Source organism: Ceratotherium simum, chromosome 25 (genome assembly GCF_057802395.1).
Source record: "Ceratotherium simum simum isolate JZ-2026a chromosome 25, ASM5780239v1, whole genome shotgun sequence".
Taxonomy (NCBI): Eukaryota; Metazoa; Chordata; class Mammalia; order Perissodactyla; family Rhinocerotidae; genus Ceratotherium; species Ceratotherium simum.
Window position 1 is genome coordinate 40,308,195 of NC_141924.1, and position 21,023 is coordinate 40,329,217.

General features: G+C 34.8%; 1 protein-coding gene across 5 annotated transcripts in view; it reads left to right on the forward strand.

The window, feature by feature from the left end:
• Positions 1-21,023, forward strand: part of PPP1R12A (protein phosphatase 1 regulatory subunit 12A) — a 144,023-nt gene that overhangs the window by 66,814 nt on the left and 56,186 nt on the right. For all 5 annotated transcript variants that reach the window (XM_004417898.3, XM_087449142.1, XM_004417901.3 and 2 more), the window contains exons 3-5: positions 3,456-3,574; positions 11,924-12,083; positions 16,165-16,309. In XM_004417898.3, coding sequence (XP_004417955.1) covers positions 3,456-3,574; positions 11,924-12,083; positions 16,165-16,309 — 424 coding nt within the window. The remainder of the gene's footprint in view (positions 1-3,455; positions 3,575-11,923; positions 12,084-16,164; positions 16,310-21,023) is intronic.

The window sequence follows — 21,023 nt, forward strand, 5'->3', positions numbered from 1 at the left end:
TTCTTCTCTCTTTTTCTTTCTGTGTGTGTGTGTATCTGTAAAAGTTATATCTCCACATAGATATATATAACTAGGTGGTAAAGTCTTTCTTAAAGCAAAAGATTGACCAGCCTGACTTCATACAACCTTTAAACTTTGGTAAAATACATGACACTGTAAGAAAAGTTTTTTTTTTAATGCAGTGACAATATGGAAAAAATATTTGCAACACATCTATTAGCAAAGTGTGGGGAATAACTTAGTTTTCTGTGTATTATTTATTAGTACCACCATCCATCTATCAAATCATACAGGTCAAGAATTCAGTTTATCCTAGACACCTTCCTTGCCCTCACTTTTCATATGGAACTGATCTCCCAGTATCTCCTAGGTATCTCCTAGGAATTCATCCCTATCCTCCATCATATTCAGGCTTCCAACATTTTTTTTTTTTTTTTTTTGCTGAGGAAGATTCACCCTGAGCTAACATCTGTGCCCATCTTCCTCTATTTTGTATGTGGGTTGCCTCCACAGCATGGCCACCAACAAGTGTTATAGGACCGAACCTGGGCTGCCAAAGCAGGGAGTGCTGATCTTAACCACTAGGCCGTGGGGCCAGCCCACAGCATAATTTTTCTATACTACTCCAGTAGCTCTTTAACTGGGCTGCCTACTTTCATTCTTTTTCCATTCTAATTTATTTTCCACAGTACACAAAGTGATCTTTTTTGAAACACATACTTGATCATGTAAATGTCTTGCAAAATTAAGCTGTTACCAGCTTTAGGGTGTGTGTGTGTGTGTGTGTGTGTGTGTGTGTGCATGAGAGATAGAAATATACAGAGATTGATCAATTTTTTCAGTTACTCTTAGGAAGGTGATGAACCAGGCCCCATACATACATTCTGTCACAGGGTTTTGGTACCTTTTGTTCTGTCTTACCTGGAACATAGTGTCTTTTCATTATCTTTGTTAGTACCTACGTGTTCTTCAGAGACCCCTTTCCTAGGGGCCACCCGGTGGTGCAAGCAGTTAAGTGCGCGCGCTCTGCTTCCGCGGCCCAGGGTTCCCAGGTTCGGATCCCGGGCATGCACCAACACACCGCTTGTCAGGCCATGCTGTGGCGGCGTCCCATACAAAGTAGAGGAAGGTGGGCACAGATGTTAGCCCAGTGGGCACAGATGTTAGCCCACGGCCAGTCTTCCTCAGCAAAAAAAGAGGAGGATTGGCATCAGATGTTAGCTCAGGACTGATCTTCCTCACAGAAAAAAAAGAGACTCTTTTCCTGACCTTACTAAAGCTAAATCAGGTTATCTTATTATTCACTCCTAGACACCACAGAATTCTCTGTCGTATGATTACATTTATTTGGATGGTTAATCTAACTCTCTTAGTAGTAAGACTGTAAGCTCTTTGAGGAGAAGGTCCGTGTTTGTTTTTGCTTACCATTGTATTCCTGGCATGTAACAGTGCTAGATACATACTAGACACCTGGGTTAGTCAGCTTTGGCTGCTATAACAAAATACCATCGACTGAGTGGCTTAAACAACATGCATTTGTTTCTCACATTTCTGGAGACTAGGGAGTCCAAGATCAAGGTGCTGGCCAATTTTGTGTCTGGTGAATGCCCTTTTCCTGGCTTGCAGAAGGCTACCATTTTGCTGTGTCCTCTGGCAGAGAGGCAGTGAGCTCTAGTCTCTCCCTCTTCTATAGGAACACTGATTCCATCATGGTGCTCCACCCTCATGACCTCATCTAACCCTAATTACTTCCCCAAATCCCACCTCCTAATACCATAACATTGGAAGTTAGAGTTTCAACATGAATTTTGGGGAGACACAAACATTAGTCCATAACAACACACCATAAGTGTTTGTTGAATTAATGAACACATTAGAAATACAAGCAAAAGATGTAAATAAGAAGTTCACAAAAGGAGAGAATACAAATGCCAGTAAACATATCCATATGTTTTCAACCTCATGTATAATCAGGAAATAAATTAAAACAATAAGATGTTTTATCCCCATCATGTTGGGAAAAATTTTAAAGGTTGATAGCATCAAGTGTCCCTTCAAGAACATGTTCATCAGGAGGATGGTATTAAAGTATGATCTAGCCATACTGTGGAATATTTTTCAGCTGTTAAAAAGGAAGTGTTTCATTCCAGTGCATTTAAAATAATCCCATTAATTTTTGTTTTACAGAAAGAACCTCAAAAGTGACTGTGTATATATGTTTATATACATACATATAAGTTCATAGCAAAGGTACTGGAAAGATATTTGCTGTACTGTTGATAGTGTTTATCTCTGGGGAGGGAACATGATAGTAGAAGGAGAGTATAAAGGCATTCTTTCTTTTTTCTTCCTTTTTTTTTTTGTAAACTGTGGACTTTTTTCTTTTTTTTCTTATTTTTATAATAAGGATATTTTTATGTAGTCTATAAAAAACAAAATATCAATAAGACTTAAGTTGATTAGGGATATAGAGAAAAAAGGCCCATTCTTTACATATAAAAAACTAAAATCAGGGATACTAAAAGAACATGGTTTAATCTGGAACTACAAGCAGTTCCATATTGTTGGAGCCTAAAGTGTGATACAGAAAGGAAGAGGAATGAGGCTGAAAAGAAGACAAAAACCATATCATTGAGGGCCATGTATGTTTTTTCCTAGCATGGTACAACCATTCAAACCATGGAAATTGACTCCAGTCATGTTAAATAGATGATTCTGGGAGATGGGCAGTTGACACAATGAAGGAGATTCATAACCTTTTTGTGTCTAGATCCCTTTGGCAGGTTTGATGAAGCCTCTGGATACTTTCTCAGGATTGTGTTTTGAATGCATAAAATAAAATACAAAGTACAATGAAAACCCACTTATTTTGGATTTCAGTTATCAAAATATTAGGAAAAAACACATTTGTGTTTTACATTGTGTAATATATGTGCTTCTTTAGTAACACAGTAAATAAAAAGATCTAGTGATTTGTCTAATAATTACTTTAATTTCAGAATAGACATGAGCATAAACAATATTTTAAGATATCTACATCAGTTGAATGGTTTTCTGAATTCTATCCATGGACCTCAGGTTAAAAACTATTATTTATGGCATGAGACTGGGAGCATGGAGACCAGTGAGGAAACTAGTCAATAAGGAGATAATAAAAAATCTTAGAGGAGGACCTCTGAAATGATCCTATGAAAGACTGTCTAACTATTATTAAAAATGCGCATGTTTTTACTAAGAAAGCAATGTGTGTACATTATAGAAAAATTAAGAAATATGAATTTAAAAAAAGAAAAGAAAACATGCTCTCTGGTAGTTTATTAAAGCTTAAATAATACATATACTATCCTTGGTTTTTATTGCTGCTCTTAACATATGAGCTTTCCTTATTGGCTATGCATTTAGTCTCATCTCAATGATATCATCATTGCTTAACTGTCTTCCCTTTGATTTTACAGGTTTTTGATTGGTCAGGGAGCACATGTAGGAGCTGTCAACAGTGAAGGAGACACACCTTTAGATATTGCTGAGGAGGAGGCAATGGAAGAGCTACTTCAAAATGAAGTTAATCGGCAAGGTAATGTAAAAGCAACCTAAATGGAAAAAAAGTTTAAAACTGTTTTAGAAAAAATATGATACTCGACTTTTTCAATAAAATGATTGTTGACGATGAAGGATAATCATCATTTGGGGAAAAAAATCAGCCTACCTAACATTACGTACAGTATGATTCTATGTGAAAAAATATATGATTCTCAACTCTACTTCTTTTTAATATTTTTAAAGTTGAAAGAACTATCATAAGCAGTAGGATCAGGCATAAAAGTATATGGTAATAAGAGCTTTGGAGAGAAATAAAACAGCAAAGGGGATAGGAAGTGCACAGGGTGAATGTGACACGTTGCAAATTTAAATAGAGTAGTCAAGAAGCCCTCACTGATAAGGTGGTATTTAAGCTAAGATCTGAACGAGGTGAAGGAATGAATCATATGGGTCTGGGGAAAGAACATTCTGGACAGAGGGAGCAAGAACAATGAGTGCAAGAATGGGAGGGTGCCTGGTGTATTCAGAGAGGCAGTATGTAGAGTAGTGTGACTGGAGCAGGTGGAACAACGAAGAGGCTGGAAGGAGATGAGGTCTCAGAAGTGGCAGTGAACCATATCACATAAGGCCTTGAGGGCCATTGGAAGGACTTTGGCTTTTCATCTGAGTGAAATAGGGAGCCAGTGGAGGGATTGAGGTAGAAGAATGACATGACCTGACTTACCTTAGAAAGGATCTCTGTGGCTGTTGTGTTGAAAATAGATTGTAGGAAGGTTAAGGGCAGAAGTATGTGGTGATAGACGAAATGATGAGAAGAGGTTGATTTTAGATATATTTTGAAGATTTAGCCAAGAAAATTAGGTTAAATGCAGGGTGTGTGAGAAAAAAGAAGGCAGGGAAGAGTCAAAGATTTTTGATTTGAGCAACTAGATGGATGAAGCTTCTATTTGGGACGTGAATATTGTGGGAAAAGTAGATTTTGTAAGGAAAGTTTAGGGATTCATTTTCAGACGTGTTAAATTTGCCTATTAGATATTCAAGCAGTTGAATATGTGAGTAGAGAGAGGTACGGGCTGAAGGTATAAATTTGGGAGATGTCAGTTTATAGATGAGGAGTGATTGCTTATGAGTAGTTTCTTTTAGGAGTGATGAGTGTTCTAAAACTGATTGTGGTAATGGTTACACAATTCTGCGAATTTACCAAAAACTACTGAATTATATACTTTAAGTAGTAGAGGAATTATATCTTGATAAAGCTGTTATTTAAAAAACATACATATAAAATTTAATCCAGTAATTCTGCTTCTGGATATATACCCAAAGAATTAAAAGGAAAGTTTCAAAGAGATATTTGTACACCCACATTTATAACGGCATTATTCACAATACCAAAAGATGGAAGTAAACCAAGTGTCCATGAATGGATAAACAAAATGTGTAATATACATACAATGGAATACTATTCAGCCTTAAGAAGGAAATTCTTGACACATGCTACAGCATAGGTGAACCTTGAGGACATTATACTAAGTGAAATAAGCCAGTCACAAAGAGACAAATACTGTGTGATTCCACTTACATGAGGTACCTCAAATAGTCGAATTCATAGAGACAGAAAGTGGAATGATGTTTGTCAGGAGGTGGGAATGGGGATTTGTTGTTTAATGGGTATGGCATTTTGGTTTTGCAAGATGAAAAGAGTACTGAAGATTGGTTGCACAACGGTGTAAAGGTACTTAACACTACTGAACTGTATACTTAAAAATGGTTAAGATGGTAAATTTTTTATGTGTATTTTACTTACAATTAAAAATTTTTAATATATATAAACAAAATTACTGTATGTATTTCTACTATATTCCATTATGTTTAGGCAGTGATTAAATGGGTATTATCAGAAGAAAACTGTGTTTTTCTAAGGTTAAATTATAAAGTAAAGGTATTGGATATTGGTTTAGAGGGTTGACTCCTGCTGAAGTGTGGTTCATCAGGAAATAGAAGTAAAGGAATAGAAGCTCAGTCAGTCCCTTGAAAAGAGATTTTTATTCATTTGGGATTAGGAGAATTCATAATTAGTACTCGATAGTTTAAAAAAAAAGTCTTAGGTACTGAAACTGAGAAAATATGTAAATGCCTAAATAGAATTGAGGTATTGTAACAAGTGGTTGACGGTACCTGGAGCCCAGGAGAAACAGGGCACACTTTGGAAAAGTAGTCATGAACTGGAGCCTGGATAAGCACATAGGAGAGCTTTTAACAACTGTGTTCTAGGCAGGCATTTTGGAGTAATGGGATCTTCAAGACTTGAGGAAACTGAAAGAATAGATATAAAGCATCACAGCCTAGAAAGAGAGAGTGCTTTATCTGCTCATCTTGCCCTGATGAGCGCCCAGATAGCTAAGTTTCCTGTTAAACAGCGGTTAAAATAAATATTTTTATACTGTCTAATATTAGTTAGCAATTATTATGAACTAGGAGAGGCGTGGAGATGTACTGAAAACTTCTTACCTTTGGTTTCCTTGTATCTAAAGGAAACTGTTAGCAAGACTGATTTTAATTGTAATGATTCCTTCAGTATTGATTAATATGTCCACAGATGTTCTGAGTGCTGGGTATTAGGGAAAAAAGAATAAGACAATCTTTGTTCTTAAGGATTTCACAGTGTAGTGGAAGTGGCAAATATATAAACAGAGCTTCATAATGCGGTGTGCTATGTGCTAAAATATAGATAGGAACAGAATGTTGTGGGAGAACAGAAAAGGCTATGACTAACTGCTTGCAATAGTCAGGAAAGATTTCAGAGTGATGACATTTGAGAGGGAGTTTGCTTGGCAGAGAAGGGAGGTGGTAGACAGAAAAGGCATGTCAGGCGGGGATATCAACGTGTGCAAAGAAAAGGAATTGGAGACATAGCATATGCGGAGAATTCATTAGAATTGGAATGAGCATAGAAAGTCAGGATGGAATTAGTAGGAGTAGGAGGTGAGGCCTGAAAAGATTAGGCTGGAGCCAGATGGTGAAGGACATCTATTTTGTAGGTATTAGGCAGATACAACAAAGATCTCCAAGTGGGAAATTAACCTGATTGGATTTGGTTTTTAGTAATAAAGCTGATGGCAGTTTGGAGGATGAATTAGAATGGGGGATGCATGGTGGCATGCCTTTCTTGAAGAATGCTGGTAAAAGATGATAAGGACCAAAACAATTACATTTAAGATGGAAAGGGGTAGGGAAATATTGGGAGGAAATACTAAGGTAAAATTAAAACAGTTCACTAAAGAACTGAATGTGGGGATGAAGGAAGAATTAAAGCCAACACATCTGCCTCCTGAAGTTTCCATGTTAAGAAGTGATGATTGGATGAATTCATAGGGGAAAATGTGGCACAAAGCAGGAACAGATATAGGGAGTACATGAGTTTGTTTTGGGATATATTGAGTTTGTGGCAGCTAAAGGATATCTAGATGACAGTGTTTGGTGCACTGGTGGAACTTAGGAGATGTCAGGATGGAAAATGTATATCTGGGAGAATAATAAATAGATGAGGAGGAATTCTGGGAAATAGTAGATGAGATGACCCCGGAACTTAAAAGTGAAGAGCTAGTACAGTAGCTAACTCTTATTAAATGCTGATTATATTCCAGGCATTGAGCAAAGGGCTTTACATACATTACCTCATTTCATCCTCACGGCAATTCTAAAAGGTTAATACTACTATTATACCCCCATTTTACAGATGAGAAATTGAGGTCCAGTGATTTGCCCACAGTCATACAGATAGGAAGTGCTGCTGTAGTTTAGTCTCAGTGTGACAGATATCTTTAGCCCACACTCTTCATCATCGCTGTATCATTCTGCATTTTGTTAGGAATTTCTCCTAGAAAATAGTTCATGATGTTCATTTTATTCATATAATGGGAATACATGAATTTATGTAGCATAACTTTATTCTGAAGAAACAAAAGGATAGGGACATCTCTAATAGATTTTAATAATTATAAAAAGAGCACTCTAAATATATCTCTAGTAGTGATAAGATTTCTCAGATTGTTTATCCTAGTGTGAAAGTTATTTAATATTTTTCAATTCTTTTTTTTTTTTATTTCCCCCCAAAGCCCCAGCAGATAGTTGTATGTCATAGCTGCACATCCTTCTAGTTGCTGTATGTGGGACGCGGCCTCAGCATGGCTGGAGAAGCGGTGCGTCGGTGCGCGCCCGGGAACGAACCCGGGCCGCCAGCAGCAGAGCGCGCGCATTTAACCACTAAGCCACGGGGCCAGCCCAATATTTTTAGATTCTTTAATCGTTCTTTTAGTGCTTATTTCTTATTCTAATATATTTGATCAGTAACAAGTTATGCTTAAGTAAATTGCCTTTAAAGTAATAATGACTGAACAGTAGCTGAAAGTATTTCTGGTTTATATTTTAATGCAATTTTCTTTGTTTAGTTTGGGACAGAAGTCAATTTTTGTATCTCTTAGCTGACCAAATTCCAATTTAATTTTATTTTTTCTTACCTAAGAGATTTGGCTACATTTCATTCTGATATTTACTGTTTTTCAATAGTAGTGACAGATGTTAACTAGTCTAATCACTTTATTATACCCAGTTTAGTTTTAATATCTATTGTTTTCATTTTTTAAAAACCTTTCAATTATAGTAGGTGGATTGAGGACCAGTTAAATGCATTGCAAGGTTTTCTTTCTATTAGACCATAAAACAGGAAAAGAGAAGCAAAGTCACAGACTTTTAGAACTGATAATAATAGTTAACACCTTGGTATTTACTCCTGATCCTAAAAATTTCACATATATTAATTAATTTAATTCTCACAACAACCCTAGGGATAGGTACTTTCATTACCCCATCTTACAAATAAAGAAACAATATTAGCGTAGATTAAGTATCTTGCCCAAGGTAATAGAGCTAGTAAGTGGCAGATCAGAGATTGAAACCTAGCAGTCTAGATTTAATATCTGTGTTCTTAACCCGTTATACTAATATTCAAAGAAGTTATGGCTTTCTCAAGGTTACTAGCTAGTTAAAGCTCTGGAATTAGAAAACAAGTATTGTAATATGTAGTACAATGAGGTTTTTAAAATTTTTTTAATGAACAAAAGCAGGGTCTATAACTCTAATCAGTAGTATTTAGAAAAAATGTTTAAGAATGAGAGAAGAGTTTTTCTTTTCTAACTGGATTTTCTTAAGTATAAAAAATTTCCTTTCACATATACTTTAATTTTAAGCTCGAGTTGTTTTTTAATGTATCATTCATATGAGAGCACAATTTGGAGGCAAAAGGGGGTAATTACTTTGTAATTAGTTAAAAGTAGCATGAAATTAGATAAATCCAGAAGTAAGAAGTAGATATTTTTTTATTTCAAGACCAGAGGAAATTTAGAATAGTAAAAGACGATAGTAAAAGACAATAAAAATCAGAATGTTGAAGGTGGTAAAGACAAAGGGATAAAGATAATAAAGAGATTCATGTTTTAGAAGACTTAGTAAAAGAATAAAGCATAAGAAAATAAATCAATCTGAGAAAAATCATTTAGTAAAAAGGTTATTCTTAATGTAATTAAGCTTTATAATTTCTTTTATGAATAACATTAGAAGGCATCTTAAAATGAGCTGATTATCTTTTGGTAGGAAATTTTTGATATATAAAATTGCTTTATTATAAAAATGGTGATACTTTTAGAATAAAGATTATAATAGGTTTGGTTCATTACATGTATATAGTGTATATAATTGTTTTTATAAAGTCTATTTGGTAAATCTTATTGCAGGTTTCTTTCAAATGTAATGAGATATTACAATCTCTAGTTTGAAGATGATTTTACGTGTACTTGTGTAATCTTGGTATTTTAAAAATATTTTTCAATTCAAATATTTTTCAATTTTTAGAAGTTGAGCTTCACTTGAACAACTTAGTTGTGTCATGAATAAATAATAATTTGCTAAGCAGGCAAGGTAAGGATACAGTCCAGGTAGAGGATAATAGCTTGCACAACAGCACTGACACAATTCACTTGGGGACCTATGTGGAGACCTAGATGGTTACAACACTGGGTGATGATAGAGGGGAAAGACTAGAGATTAAAAATGCATTGAGACCAAATGGTTAAAGGCTTTGTCTGCTACACTAAAGAGCTTGAACTTTGTCTTATAGGCGGTGAGCAATCATTGACAAATTTATGTAGAAGAGAGAGATGATCATATTTTGATACAGAAAAACCAGTCTGGCAGTGATGTGGGGAATGAATTGGAAGGGACTGAGGCAAATGAATTAAGGGCCATTAGTAATAGTCAAAGTGTGAGACTTAAGACATGAACTAAGATGATAATAGGGGACATCAAGAAGACAGTCTAGGGGATGGCAATTCAAAATCTAGTAACTAATTGGATGGGGTCTGGGCATAAGATAAAGGGAGGGATTAAGGAAGACTTCCAGGTTGCTGGGTAATTAGTGGTACCTAGTAGTATATGAAATATAAGACAGGCAGCAAGCAGATGGACTGGGGAAAATTGAGTTAAGATTTCAGCATTGAGTTTGAGATGACTGTGGTATGTTGTTTTATTATTTCCGTAGTCTTGACGACTTCTCTGTTCTCCAGGCTCAGATATCCAATTGACTACTTGATATCTCCAATTAGATGTCTATTAGGGCATCTCAAAGTTCACGTTTCCAAAATTGAAAATTTAATTTTTCCAGTTGCTCAGCCTAAAAACCTTTGATTCATCCTTGACTTCTGTGTTTCTCCTATATCCAAACTAACAGCAAATTCTTTTGGTGTGCCGTAAAGAATCCAGAATCTAACCTCTTTACTACCTTCACTGCTACCACCTGGTTCAAGTTACCATCATCTCTTGCCTGGTTTATTTCACTAACCTCCAAGTTGATACCTCAATTTTTATTCTTAACTTTTCAGCTTAAGTGATCCTCTTAAATTAAGTCAGATCATGTCACCCCGCTCATTGTCCTCACTACTCTATAGACACCCTGGCCTTCTTCTAAGCAGGAGAACATTCCAAGCAGGCTTCTACCTCAGAGCTTACCAGTACTTCCTTCTGCCTGGAATGTTCTCCCAGATTATAGTATGACTGTCACTCACTTTATTTCTTACTGTAATGTCACCTTACCAAAGAGGCTGTTCTTTACCAACCTATATAAAACAACTCTTTGTTATTACAGTCCCTTCACCCTGCTTTATTTTTCTTCACAGATGTATCATCTTCTGCCATATAATATAAATTCACTTCTATACCCATAGCACCAAATAAAGTACCTGACATATAGCAGGCACTTAGTACATATTGAATGAATGAAAGAAAAATTCTGACCAGACAGTTGGATACATGGATATGAATTATAGGAAAGATCTTAGCTGAGGAGTTGTGCATGTGTATAATTGTTTTTTACTCACTTGTGTATTCATCCATCATTCATTTAGTGAACATTTGCTAATCTCTTTTACTTTGTGTCAGGTGCTCAACCGGAAAGTGGGGATACAAGATAAAAAGCAGTATCTTTACCTTTAATAAGCTTATAGTCTTCTGTAGTAAGATAGATTGTAAATGCATTGTGGTATGTGCTATTTATTAAATATCCAGCAGTGAAGCCATAAGACAACATGAGATCATTTAGGAATTTCAGGATTATCTTTTCTATTTTAATTTTTTTCTCAGCAAGTTGAGCTCTTTGAAGGTAAAAACTAGCGTGTCTTGCTCCTTTTTGAATTCTCCCCACTCTTACCACCTCAGCCTAGCACAGTGCTTAGTAAATGCTTTCAAATGAATGAACAGCTCTATAACTTGTTAAAATTATAAAACTAATACTAATGGTATGAACAATGTACTATGTTGGAAAAGAGAAGGGAGTTGGGTGGAGAAATAATCTATTTTAAGGTGTGGTAAATTTTAGATGAAGACAGGACCTCCAAGCTGAAGTATTCAATAAACATTTATACCTACTAGGCTAGAGTTCAGAGAACTGGTCAAAGCATTGGATAGAAATTTGAGACTTAATTACATTTGATTGTTTAAAAAAAACAAAACCTTTCTTTTTTTAGACCAAAGGATGATATACCTTGGGGAATATTCAAATTTTAAAAAACAGAAGGAATAATCAGAAAGGTAAAAAGAAGGCCAAAATAATATTGTGGGGCAAAAATTAAATAATCATTAGAGAGGGCTAATAAAATATCTACAATTATTTCCACGTTTCTTTATTTAACCAGCTTATAGCAGCCCATTTTTCAAAAACATAATTTCACTTTTAATTTTCATTTAAACTTGAAATGTTTTGGATAATTTTGTTTCCCAACATAAGGAGAACATTTTCTGTAAAGAAAAAATCAAAAAATGATTTTTATTTTATCAGGGGTTGATATAGAAGCAGCTCGAAAGGAAGAAGAACGGATAATGCTTAGAGATGCAAGGCAATGGCTAAATAGTGGTCATATAAATGATGTCCGGCATGCAAAATCTGGAGGGACAGCATTGCATGTTGCAGCCGCGAAAGGCTATACAGAAGTTTTAAAGTAAGTATTGCTTTTCACAGTCATTTTTCTTCTTCAGTTTGTTTTCTTTACTTCATTGTTCCTTTTCTTAAAATACCTGCGAACATTATTTTGAAAGAGCTTATAAAAGTTACTTATGTCCATTTACAGGAAGAAAGAGAAAACTACCTTGAATATTGCTTTGTTTCTAAAGTTCTTTCTTTCACTCTCAAATTTTGGTTATTGTACTGTTGTTTTCTTCAGTTGCAGTTTTCCAATAAGTTAAATTTAAGTATCAGACAACCATTATATGCTACCTTCTGGGCCAATAAATTATTAGAGTCATTTTGAGGTTCCCAGATAAGCTAACTCTGGTTGCTGAGACTAAGAACATAATAAACATATCCTCAGATTCTGAGAGCTTGATTCCTACTGAATGTTTACATATAATTTATCTGAAATACAGTTTTCTATTTACTACATAAACACAGAAACTCAGAGTGCTAATAGCATAATATTAAATATCAAGCCATAAGGAACTTGGACTATATATTCATCAGCAAATTGCGTTGGAAGAAAGGTCCGTTGTTTGAAAATAAATTTTTGTTTTGTTTTTTTACTTATGCAAGACAAAGTTGTTGGCAACTATATGAACAAAAATAATTCAGTGCATAACTTTTGTTATATGTATGTGAAAGGCAATGAGACTGAACCTTAGCAAAATCTACTGCACCCTTTATATTGCTTTTGTCCCACTTGAGCTTATAATATCAATCTGTGCTCCTTATTCCCTCTCAGCAAAAACAGTGAAGAAATTAAGTGGGTCAGTTATTCCCAAGTGTCCTCCTCTTGCAGTCTCTACTCACTGCAATAACTTAAGCATTCTCCTAGAATAATACAGTTGACTTCAAATTAGTGTCCTTGTCCCCCACCTGTTTCTCTCTAATCCAGAACTTTTCAAACTTTCAGACCCCATTCACCTGTCATGAAATGAACTTAGTCAGTTGCCAACAGCATTTTTTTTAAAAAGAATTGAAAATATCAAAGAGTATTGTGTATGGTAAAGGTAAATATTGTTTCTTAAAACTCTTATTTCTGTCAACATATATATGAGTACTGGATTGCACTATAAAATAGATTTCTAGTCTGCTTCCAAGTGGTCTTTGCAATTAGGTTATCCAGGCTCTTAAAATCCTTCATTAAGGAGCTGGCCTGGTGGCACAAGCGGTTAGGTGTGCGCGCTCTGCTGCGGTGGCCCGGGGTTCGTCAGTTCGGATCCCAGGCACACACCAACGCACCACCTGGCAAGCCATGCTGTGGCAGCGTCCCATATAAAGTGGAGGAAGATGGGCACGGATGTTAGCCCAGGGCCAAGCTTCCTCAGCAAAACGAGGAGGTTTGGCAGATGTTAGCTCAGGGCCGATCTTCCTCACAAAAACAAACAAAAACAAAAAAATCCTTCATTAAGATTCTCAGTGGGGATCAGGATAAATTTTAAACTCCTCAAGTTAACACATAAGACTGTTAGTCATCTGGTCACTGGCTTAGCCTCTCTTTTAAGCTAAGCTGCTACCATTGCTCCTCAGGTATGCATTGTTCCAGCTATATATATCTACTTGAAGTTCTGTCATGATGTCTTAATACCCACTCTTGTTTCTATCTAGATACCTCCATTCACCATCTCTTCAACTTGGAGGCAAATTCCCTTCAATCCTTTGACTCTCTTCAAGGCTCTTAAGCCTATGAAAAAAAATGTTCAACTGCATTTATAATAAGTGCAGATAAAGCTACACTGAATTACCATTTTCCATCAATCATATTGGCAAAGATCAAAATGTTTGGCACACTGTGTTGGCAAGGTTGGGAAAAGGCACTCTCTTACATTACCGGTGGAAGTATAAATGACAATTGAGCAAATTCTATCAAAGTAACAGTTATTCTTTGGCTTAGCAGTTCTACCTCTAGGAATGTTTTTAACAGATATTCTCACTCACATAGGAAATAAGGTATTTGCTAGCAGCGTTGTTTATAATAGGAGTAGGAGAATGGTTGAATAAATTCTGATACATCCTTTCACTGGAATACTCTGTAACAATTAAAACACTACATATAGATATGGAAAGAGCACTGGGATGTATTAAGTATCAAAACCTAGGACAGAAGTATGCATCATTTGTGTTTAATTTAAAAAATTTTAAATTGTATTTGCTTACATATGCATAAAATCTCTGTAAGGATCCAGTCAAAATTAGTATGGTTATCTATGGGGAGGGGAAACTGGTTGGCTAAAGGTCAGCAGTGGAAGAGTGACTTCCCTGTATAGCCATTTATTCTTAGTTCTGAACCTTGTGAATATATTACTTAGGAAATAAAATATTAAATGAAAGATAAATAGAAGAGATCTGTTTCAAATGTAGCTGTCTCACCACTTACCCCTCCCCCCCAACACACTGAATCTCTTTCAATTGATTTTGATGCTTTTCAGCTCTGTACTCCCATTGCCTCTCCATCACAGAACCTATCTGTGCAGGTTGATTGCTGTTGTACTTGACTTTTGTCCTCCATTAGAAGCTCCTTGAATATAATAAGTACTGTCTTATTTTTTTCAGTATCTTTGTATGTCCTGGCACATCCAGAGAGCCAGATGTTTGTAGGGGAAAAAAACTTATCTGCCTTCCTCTCCACACAGACTCCCAAGTACTTATAATTTTATGTCGCTCAGGATATTTAACATTATTATAGTTCATATTTCCTAATGAGGGATGTATTTTTATTATCTTATATTCCAGTATTATTTCTGTCTCTATTAATAAAGTTTCTGATAATGTATATGTTAATGGACAATTTTTTTAACTTAAATCTCTGGATTTATGTCTGTTAACCTGTTCTTTAGATCAGTGGTTCTTAAATGTTCATCTACAGGCAGGTGACGGACAGTGATCTGAGAATCATATGGGGGACTTATTAAGAATATAGATTGACAGGCCCCGTCTCCCAATATGCTGATTAATTCAGTAGGACTGGAGTGTAGCTGGGGAATCTGTTGTTTTTCACAAGTTCTTCAGATGATTCTGCTATGGAGCCAGAATCAGAAACAGCTGCTTTAGATATTGTTAGGAAATAAAGGATCAGTTCTTGAAACATAAATAAATGAAGGGTTGTATATTAGCTATCACTACCACTTCCTGTAGGTAGGAAGAAGCCCTTCTCAAGCTCAACATCTTGGAAAATAAGGTAAAGGTAAACCAGATTTCATGAGCTGTGAAGTATTTAGTGTTCATCTGGGTGGCCAGGGCGGGGGACGCTAGGCTGTGTGCAATTTATAGACCCCATTCTTTGCTCTCTGTGAGCTTAATTTCTGAATAAAATAAAGGTTAATGTCAGTATACAGTTAGAAGGGCATACTAACATAATGTATGCAACTTTTTGCATTTTATTAAGATATATTCCTGTTTTCTAGCTTTGTTGATTGGATTATCTGCTTTCTACTGCTGCAGAAAAGTAGACTCGACCCCTTTGAATATTTGTTTTGCTTTGCTTTGTTTCTGACAGTCAGATTGTCATTTTCCTACAAAAATTTTTCATGGTAGATCGTAAAGTTTCTTGAAAGCTTTCACAAACTGATTCCTCAACTGCAAGGCAGCAAAAACACTACAAAATAAGATTGTTTGAGCCCAGTAGATTTTTAGAACACATTTAGCCTGAGATGATATCATGTGGACACCTGAAGACATTCCCTGCAATAAATCAGTTTAACATACAAATTGATCCAGTAATTTTTGATCTCACATTGAAAAATTATGGAGTTTCCTGTGATAATTTCAGTTACAAATCATATTAACAAGAATTAATCATTGTCACACCAAACCGTAAGACTTATAGTCATTAGGAATTAGTTAAAGCTGAATGCGTTATTATGGCAGTAACTCAAGATCCTCTATTACCAGTGTTTTCTAAGAATTACTTTCTTTTGCCCTGCTTAATTCATTGAGGAGAAGGGGGATTTGAACTCTGAAAAGAAATATGTTGCAAGTTTTTGTTAACTCACATAATATAAAGCAATTGGTTATGTTTGCTCATTTCTAGATTTTAATGATTGTCTAATTCACTATAATTTCTTTAGACTTTTAATACAGGCAGGCTATGATGTTAATATTAAAGATTATGATGGCTGGACACCTCTTCATGCTGCAGCTCATTGGGGTAAAGAAGAAGCATGTCGAATTTTAGTGGACAATCTGTGTGATATGGAGATGGTCAACAAAGTGGTAGGCCTTTTAAATGTATTTCAAATATTTTAACTTTTAGAAATATAGTTTTAGTCTAAAAAATGTTATAAGAATATAAATTCTATAATTGTTTTATCAACTGTATAAAACATTTTGTTTCAGTTGTTTATTGATTTGTATTATTAATTAATTGTCTTTTTCAGCTACCTATGAGGTGATTTTGGCCTTATTCTGCAAAGAAAGAAGTATTGCTCTTTCAGTAATCGTGTTAACATACATATAAAGTAGATTGGGGTACTTCCATTGATATTATATACTTAGGAATTCATCAAGTAAGAGAATTTTGCATTTCTATGTGTATGTTTTCTCCCATCACTTTATTTATGAATTGGAACACATACAGAAGTGTGTTTCTGATTCTCTTTAGCTGACAGTATTATTTGTTTGCTTACAGTAGTTTTTTAAGTGACATGGATAGTGGGGTCTTATAGCAGGTGAGAATAATAAAAACCATCAAGTTTTATGCCAGATAAGATCGAGATGCAAAAACATCTAGTCTCCTAGTTTTGCAGATGAGAAAACAGTTGAGCAAGGTAAATGATTTACTTAATATCACCCAATTAGGTAGAGGGAAGGAGGGAGCAAATGTCATATAAGTGTTTTTCACAAAATCATGAACAGATTCAGGTTATCAAATTCCTTATTAGATTAGACTTTTCTCCTCTGCTTCCTTTCGCATACCGTCAGTTACCAGTGTCACTAATATTTCCACTAGTTCCCTCCTACTCCATGTTGGTAGATGATAAGAGTCATCTACCAGTAATTGCAGAGCTCAAAATATGTCTCATTTAATGAGCTTAATTACTCTTAACTTCCATAGACTATCCCTTCTACGTTGCATTTCATAGGAGAAAATAGTGGATTACTTAGCAGAGATTCCTAAAATGATCTCATCTTTATTCAAATAGGACCATCTAATTCTATTGTGTCCATTAATATGGGTGCTGTTGCTAGTTACTCTGGTAACTGCAGTTTGTAGTTGGGGATCTGCAAAAGAAAGAGAGCAAATATGATATACCATATGCCCAAGATTTGCCCATGAGTAAGTAGTTGGAGTTTGAGGGTAGTAGTGTAGATTCACGTCCTAGTTGCTGACATAAAGCGATAAAGAAGCCCACTGAACTCCTTTGTTCTTTCTGGAGTATTTCATATATGTATTTATAAATGTATTTTATATAAGAAATGTGCAGGCAAGAAAATCATAGGAGATGGTGAAAATCTTCAGGAAAGTCAAGATAAAAAATATTTGAGAATGATCTATCTCTAAGTATAGGTTTGCTCTATATATAAGTCCAAAGTCTTCAATCTAAATTTTAGTGAAAACTTTTGATAATTTGCTTTCTCTATTGTTTTTTATTATAACAGTATTCTGTTTTGTAATCAGTATTAGAAGACAAATAAATGTTGATACTGTTTAATTTTAAATAAAAGGCCAGCTAATTTTACCTTAACAATTCATCTTTCCTCTCTTTTTATGTAGAAATTTTCACAGCATTTGGGATTTTTCTGAAGAAATTAGTGAATACCTGTTACCTTCTGATCTCTGTTCTGCATGCCTGTCTTTCTCCCAAATAGTACCTCCCTAAAGGCTGCTTGTCCACTGACATGGACAATGCTGATTGGTTCATTCAGTGGTAGTGGCCTCCAGATAAGGACCAGAAGAGAGGAGCTTACTAATTGAAATGGTTTTTCAAAAAGATTATATCACTTCCTAGTTTAAACATGTTATGTTATGCTAGTGAAACATACACAATATATAGTATGTATGAGAAAAATTTATTTTATCTTGTATCTGTTCTATAATTGTCTAATTCCTATGTCATGCACTTCATCAAAATTATGCTCTAGGAGAAAGACTGCATATAAAATCATTTTGCTATATCTGCTTTTGTTTCTGTATTGCTATAGTAGCCGTTCCTGTATCACCCTAAATATTAACATCTTATTCCCTCATTTCATGATTTCAGTGCATCTTTATTTGATCTTAAAAGAATTGTGCCTCATAATTCCTTAAAATTTTAGTTTTCAACTTGTTTTCACACATATTATCTACTGCTGTCCTTTTAACATCCTATGAAGTTGTTATCAGAGTTTTGCAGATTTGGGAACATGATCAGAGAAGTTGAGTAATTTTCCTAAAGCCGTAATAATTGTTTTTTTTTTATTCTGCTAAGTTCTGTGCAACTTTTCTTAGTCTTTGATTTCTCGTATGTTTAATTTTCCAGATATTAACTCATAAATTTTAAAAATATGATTTTTAAATTTTTATCAGAATATGATCTTTCTTTTAAATTATCAAGATTTTAAAAACATCTTTTTAATAGTGAGGAGCTACATAATGTGTATAGCGTTCTAAAAGCCTTTGTGCCATAAATATACCCAAATGTGAGCTTTTTTTTTGGTGAGGGAGATTGGCCCTGAGCTAGCGTCTATTCATCTTCCCCTTTTTGCTGAGGAAGATTAGCCATGAGCTAACATCTGTGCCCCTCTTCCTCTATTTTGTATATGGGATGCTGCCACGGCATGGCTTGATGAGTGGTGCGTTGATCCGCACCCAGGATCCCAACCTGTGAACCCCAGACCGCCAAAGTGGAGCACGCACTTAACTACTACGCCACTGGGCTGGCCGCAAGCTTTTTTTGTTTTTTTCTTTCGAGAACTATATTCTATAGTAATGGAAGATATTCTTATAAGACTTATCTCTTAATTTTTAAAATTTCATTATGCCTAGGTGAGTTAGGCTATCTCACTGTTTGTTTTCATTGGCTATATTTTAGAATAACATGTCATACTTCATGTTCCAAAACAAATTAGTCTTAATTGTTTAAGCCTGCCTATATGAATTTATCCTCTCATTTGATACCTTCTTCAGTACTTATAGATTGAAGATTTTAAAATCTTTAAAATATCAAAGAAATGTACTTAAGGTACTTCCAGAGTTTAGATGAATTCTTTAGTAATAGAAAATGTAATTTGGGGAAATGTATAATATAGAAAATGCAATAAATCATATCATAGGAAACCTGAAAGTCTTTCTACATGAGTGGGGAAAATGTTCTAAAAATAAATATTTAGAGGTTTTGATCTCGTTTCTTTAACTTATTTGCAAACTATAAAACACATTTGCTGTCATTTTAATTCATTATTATAAATTATGTGATACAGATTTTAAATATAAGGATTTTTATTTTGCTTCCTTAATTTATTAAGAGAATTGTTTTGCTAGAATGTACCCAAATATTATCCCATTTTAAAAATTAACTATGGTATTTTTCTAGTCGGAATTTTCTCTTAATGCAGTACTACAGTGATTAGTAAACAACTTTTTAGCTTGATGGCTGTCATTAAATGAATTTGAATGAGTTTAATATTTATTTAATTATTTAAATAAACAGCAAAACTACTTCTGCTATTAATGGGCACAAGAGTTTTTTTTTCCCCTGATTCTATCTGAGCTTATTCTTCTTTTCTGTCAAGACAGTGGAAGAGTGGAGACCTCGATTCTGTTCCCACTTTCCCTTCATTACCTGCATGACCTTGGGCAAACACCATACACTCAGAGCCTGGGTTTTCTCATCTGTACGATGTGAATCAATAATGTTTGTCCTGGCTACTCCACTGGTTGTTGTGAGGATGAAGAGAGATCATACCTCTGAAACTAATTCAGTTAGAATAAGTGAGGAAAGAAGAATGAAGCAGCTATGAAGTTAGACTTCAACAGTGGCTCTAGTGTGGCTCTGGTAATTTACAGATGTATTGAACTGATTTTTTTAAGCAGTAGTTTTTTTCTTTTTTGAGATAGTTTTCTTAATTGATAGAGTTCTTATTTTCTCATATATCAACATTGTGTCCTCAGTTGTTTCCTGGTTGCTTTGAGTTACTCTGCTTATACGCCCTACTGTGTTTGTACCCCCTTAGTGAAGCATAGTAGCCTTATAGTTGTTAAGAATTGGGTAATGTTTATAACTTCACAATTGGTTAGCTTCATAACCGTCCTATAGATTGTTTAAAGAGCATGGGTAAGTTACTAAGTTGATGGTTGTGCTTTTTTGAAATTAGAAACTTTTCTCTGTTTATAGCCTACATTTTACTCTAGTTTTTATTCTCTATCAGCTGTTGTTTGCAAAGTAGACTCATTTATCAAGGGAAAAGTGAAAAGAAAGGTTAGTAAGGTAATCCAATTTTTTATTTTTTTAAAGGAAAATTCCTTGGTTACTGAAACAACCCCATTGCATTTAACTACTGCTAAAATTTAATTACAATTCCAAAAAGTTTTTCAAGATGTGGTATTTCATTCGTGTGAAAGGTTGATTAATAATGCTTAAAATAATACTTGAAAAGAAGCCAGTGAGTTATTTCCACATGATCTTCAACACTGTTTGCTTAACAAGTATAGCATGTGTAACATGTAACATTGTAGAACTAATTATACTTTTACACACTAAACTAATTACACACAGAGAGACTGTGACAATGGCAAAACAAGGATCAGCATATATTGCTGATCTAAAGGGCACCTTCCAATTCTGAGCCAGTTATTTTGTTTCAGAGACGTTTATTTTTCAGGAATTTAATTCTTAGCATTTAATACTCAAGGTTGAAACAAGAAAAAAAGGTTTCTTAAAGCTAAAACTTTTTCTCTTAGCCCAAATGGGGAAGGATAGATTGCCTCTTAAATTCCTACTGGGAAGAC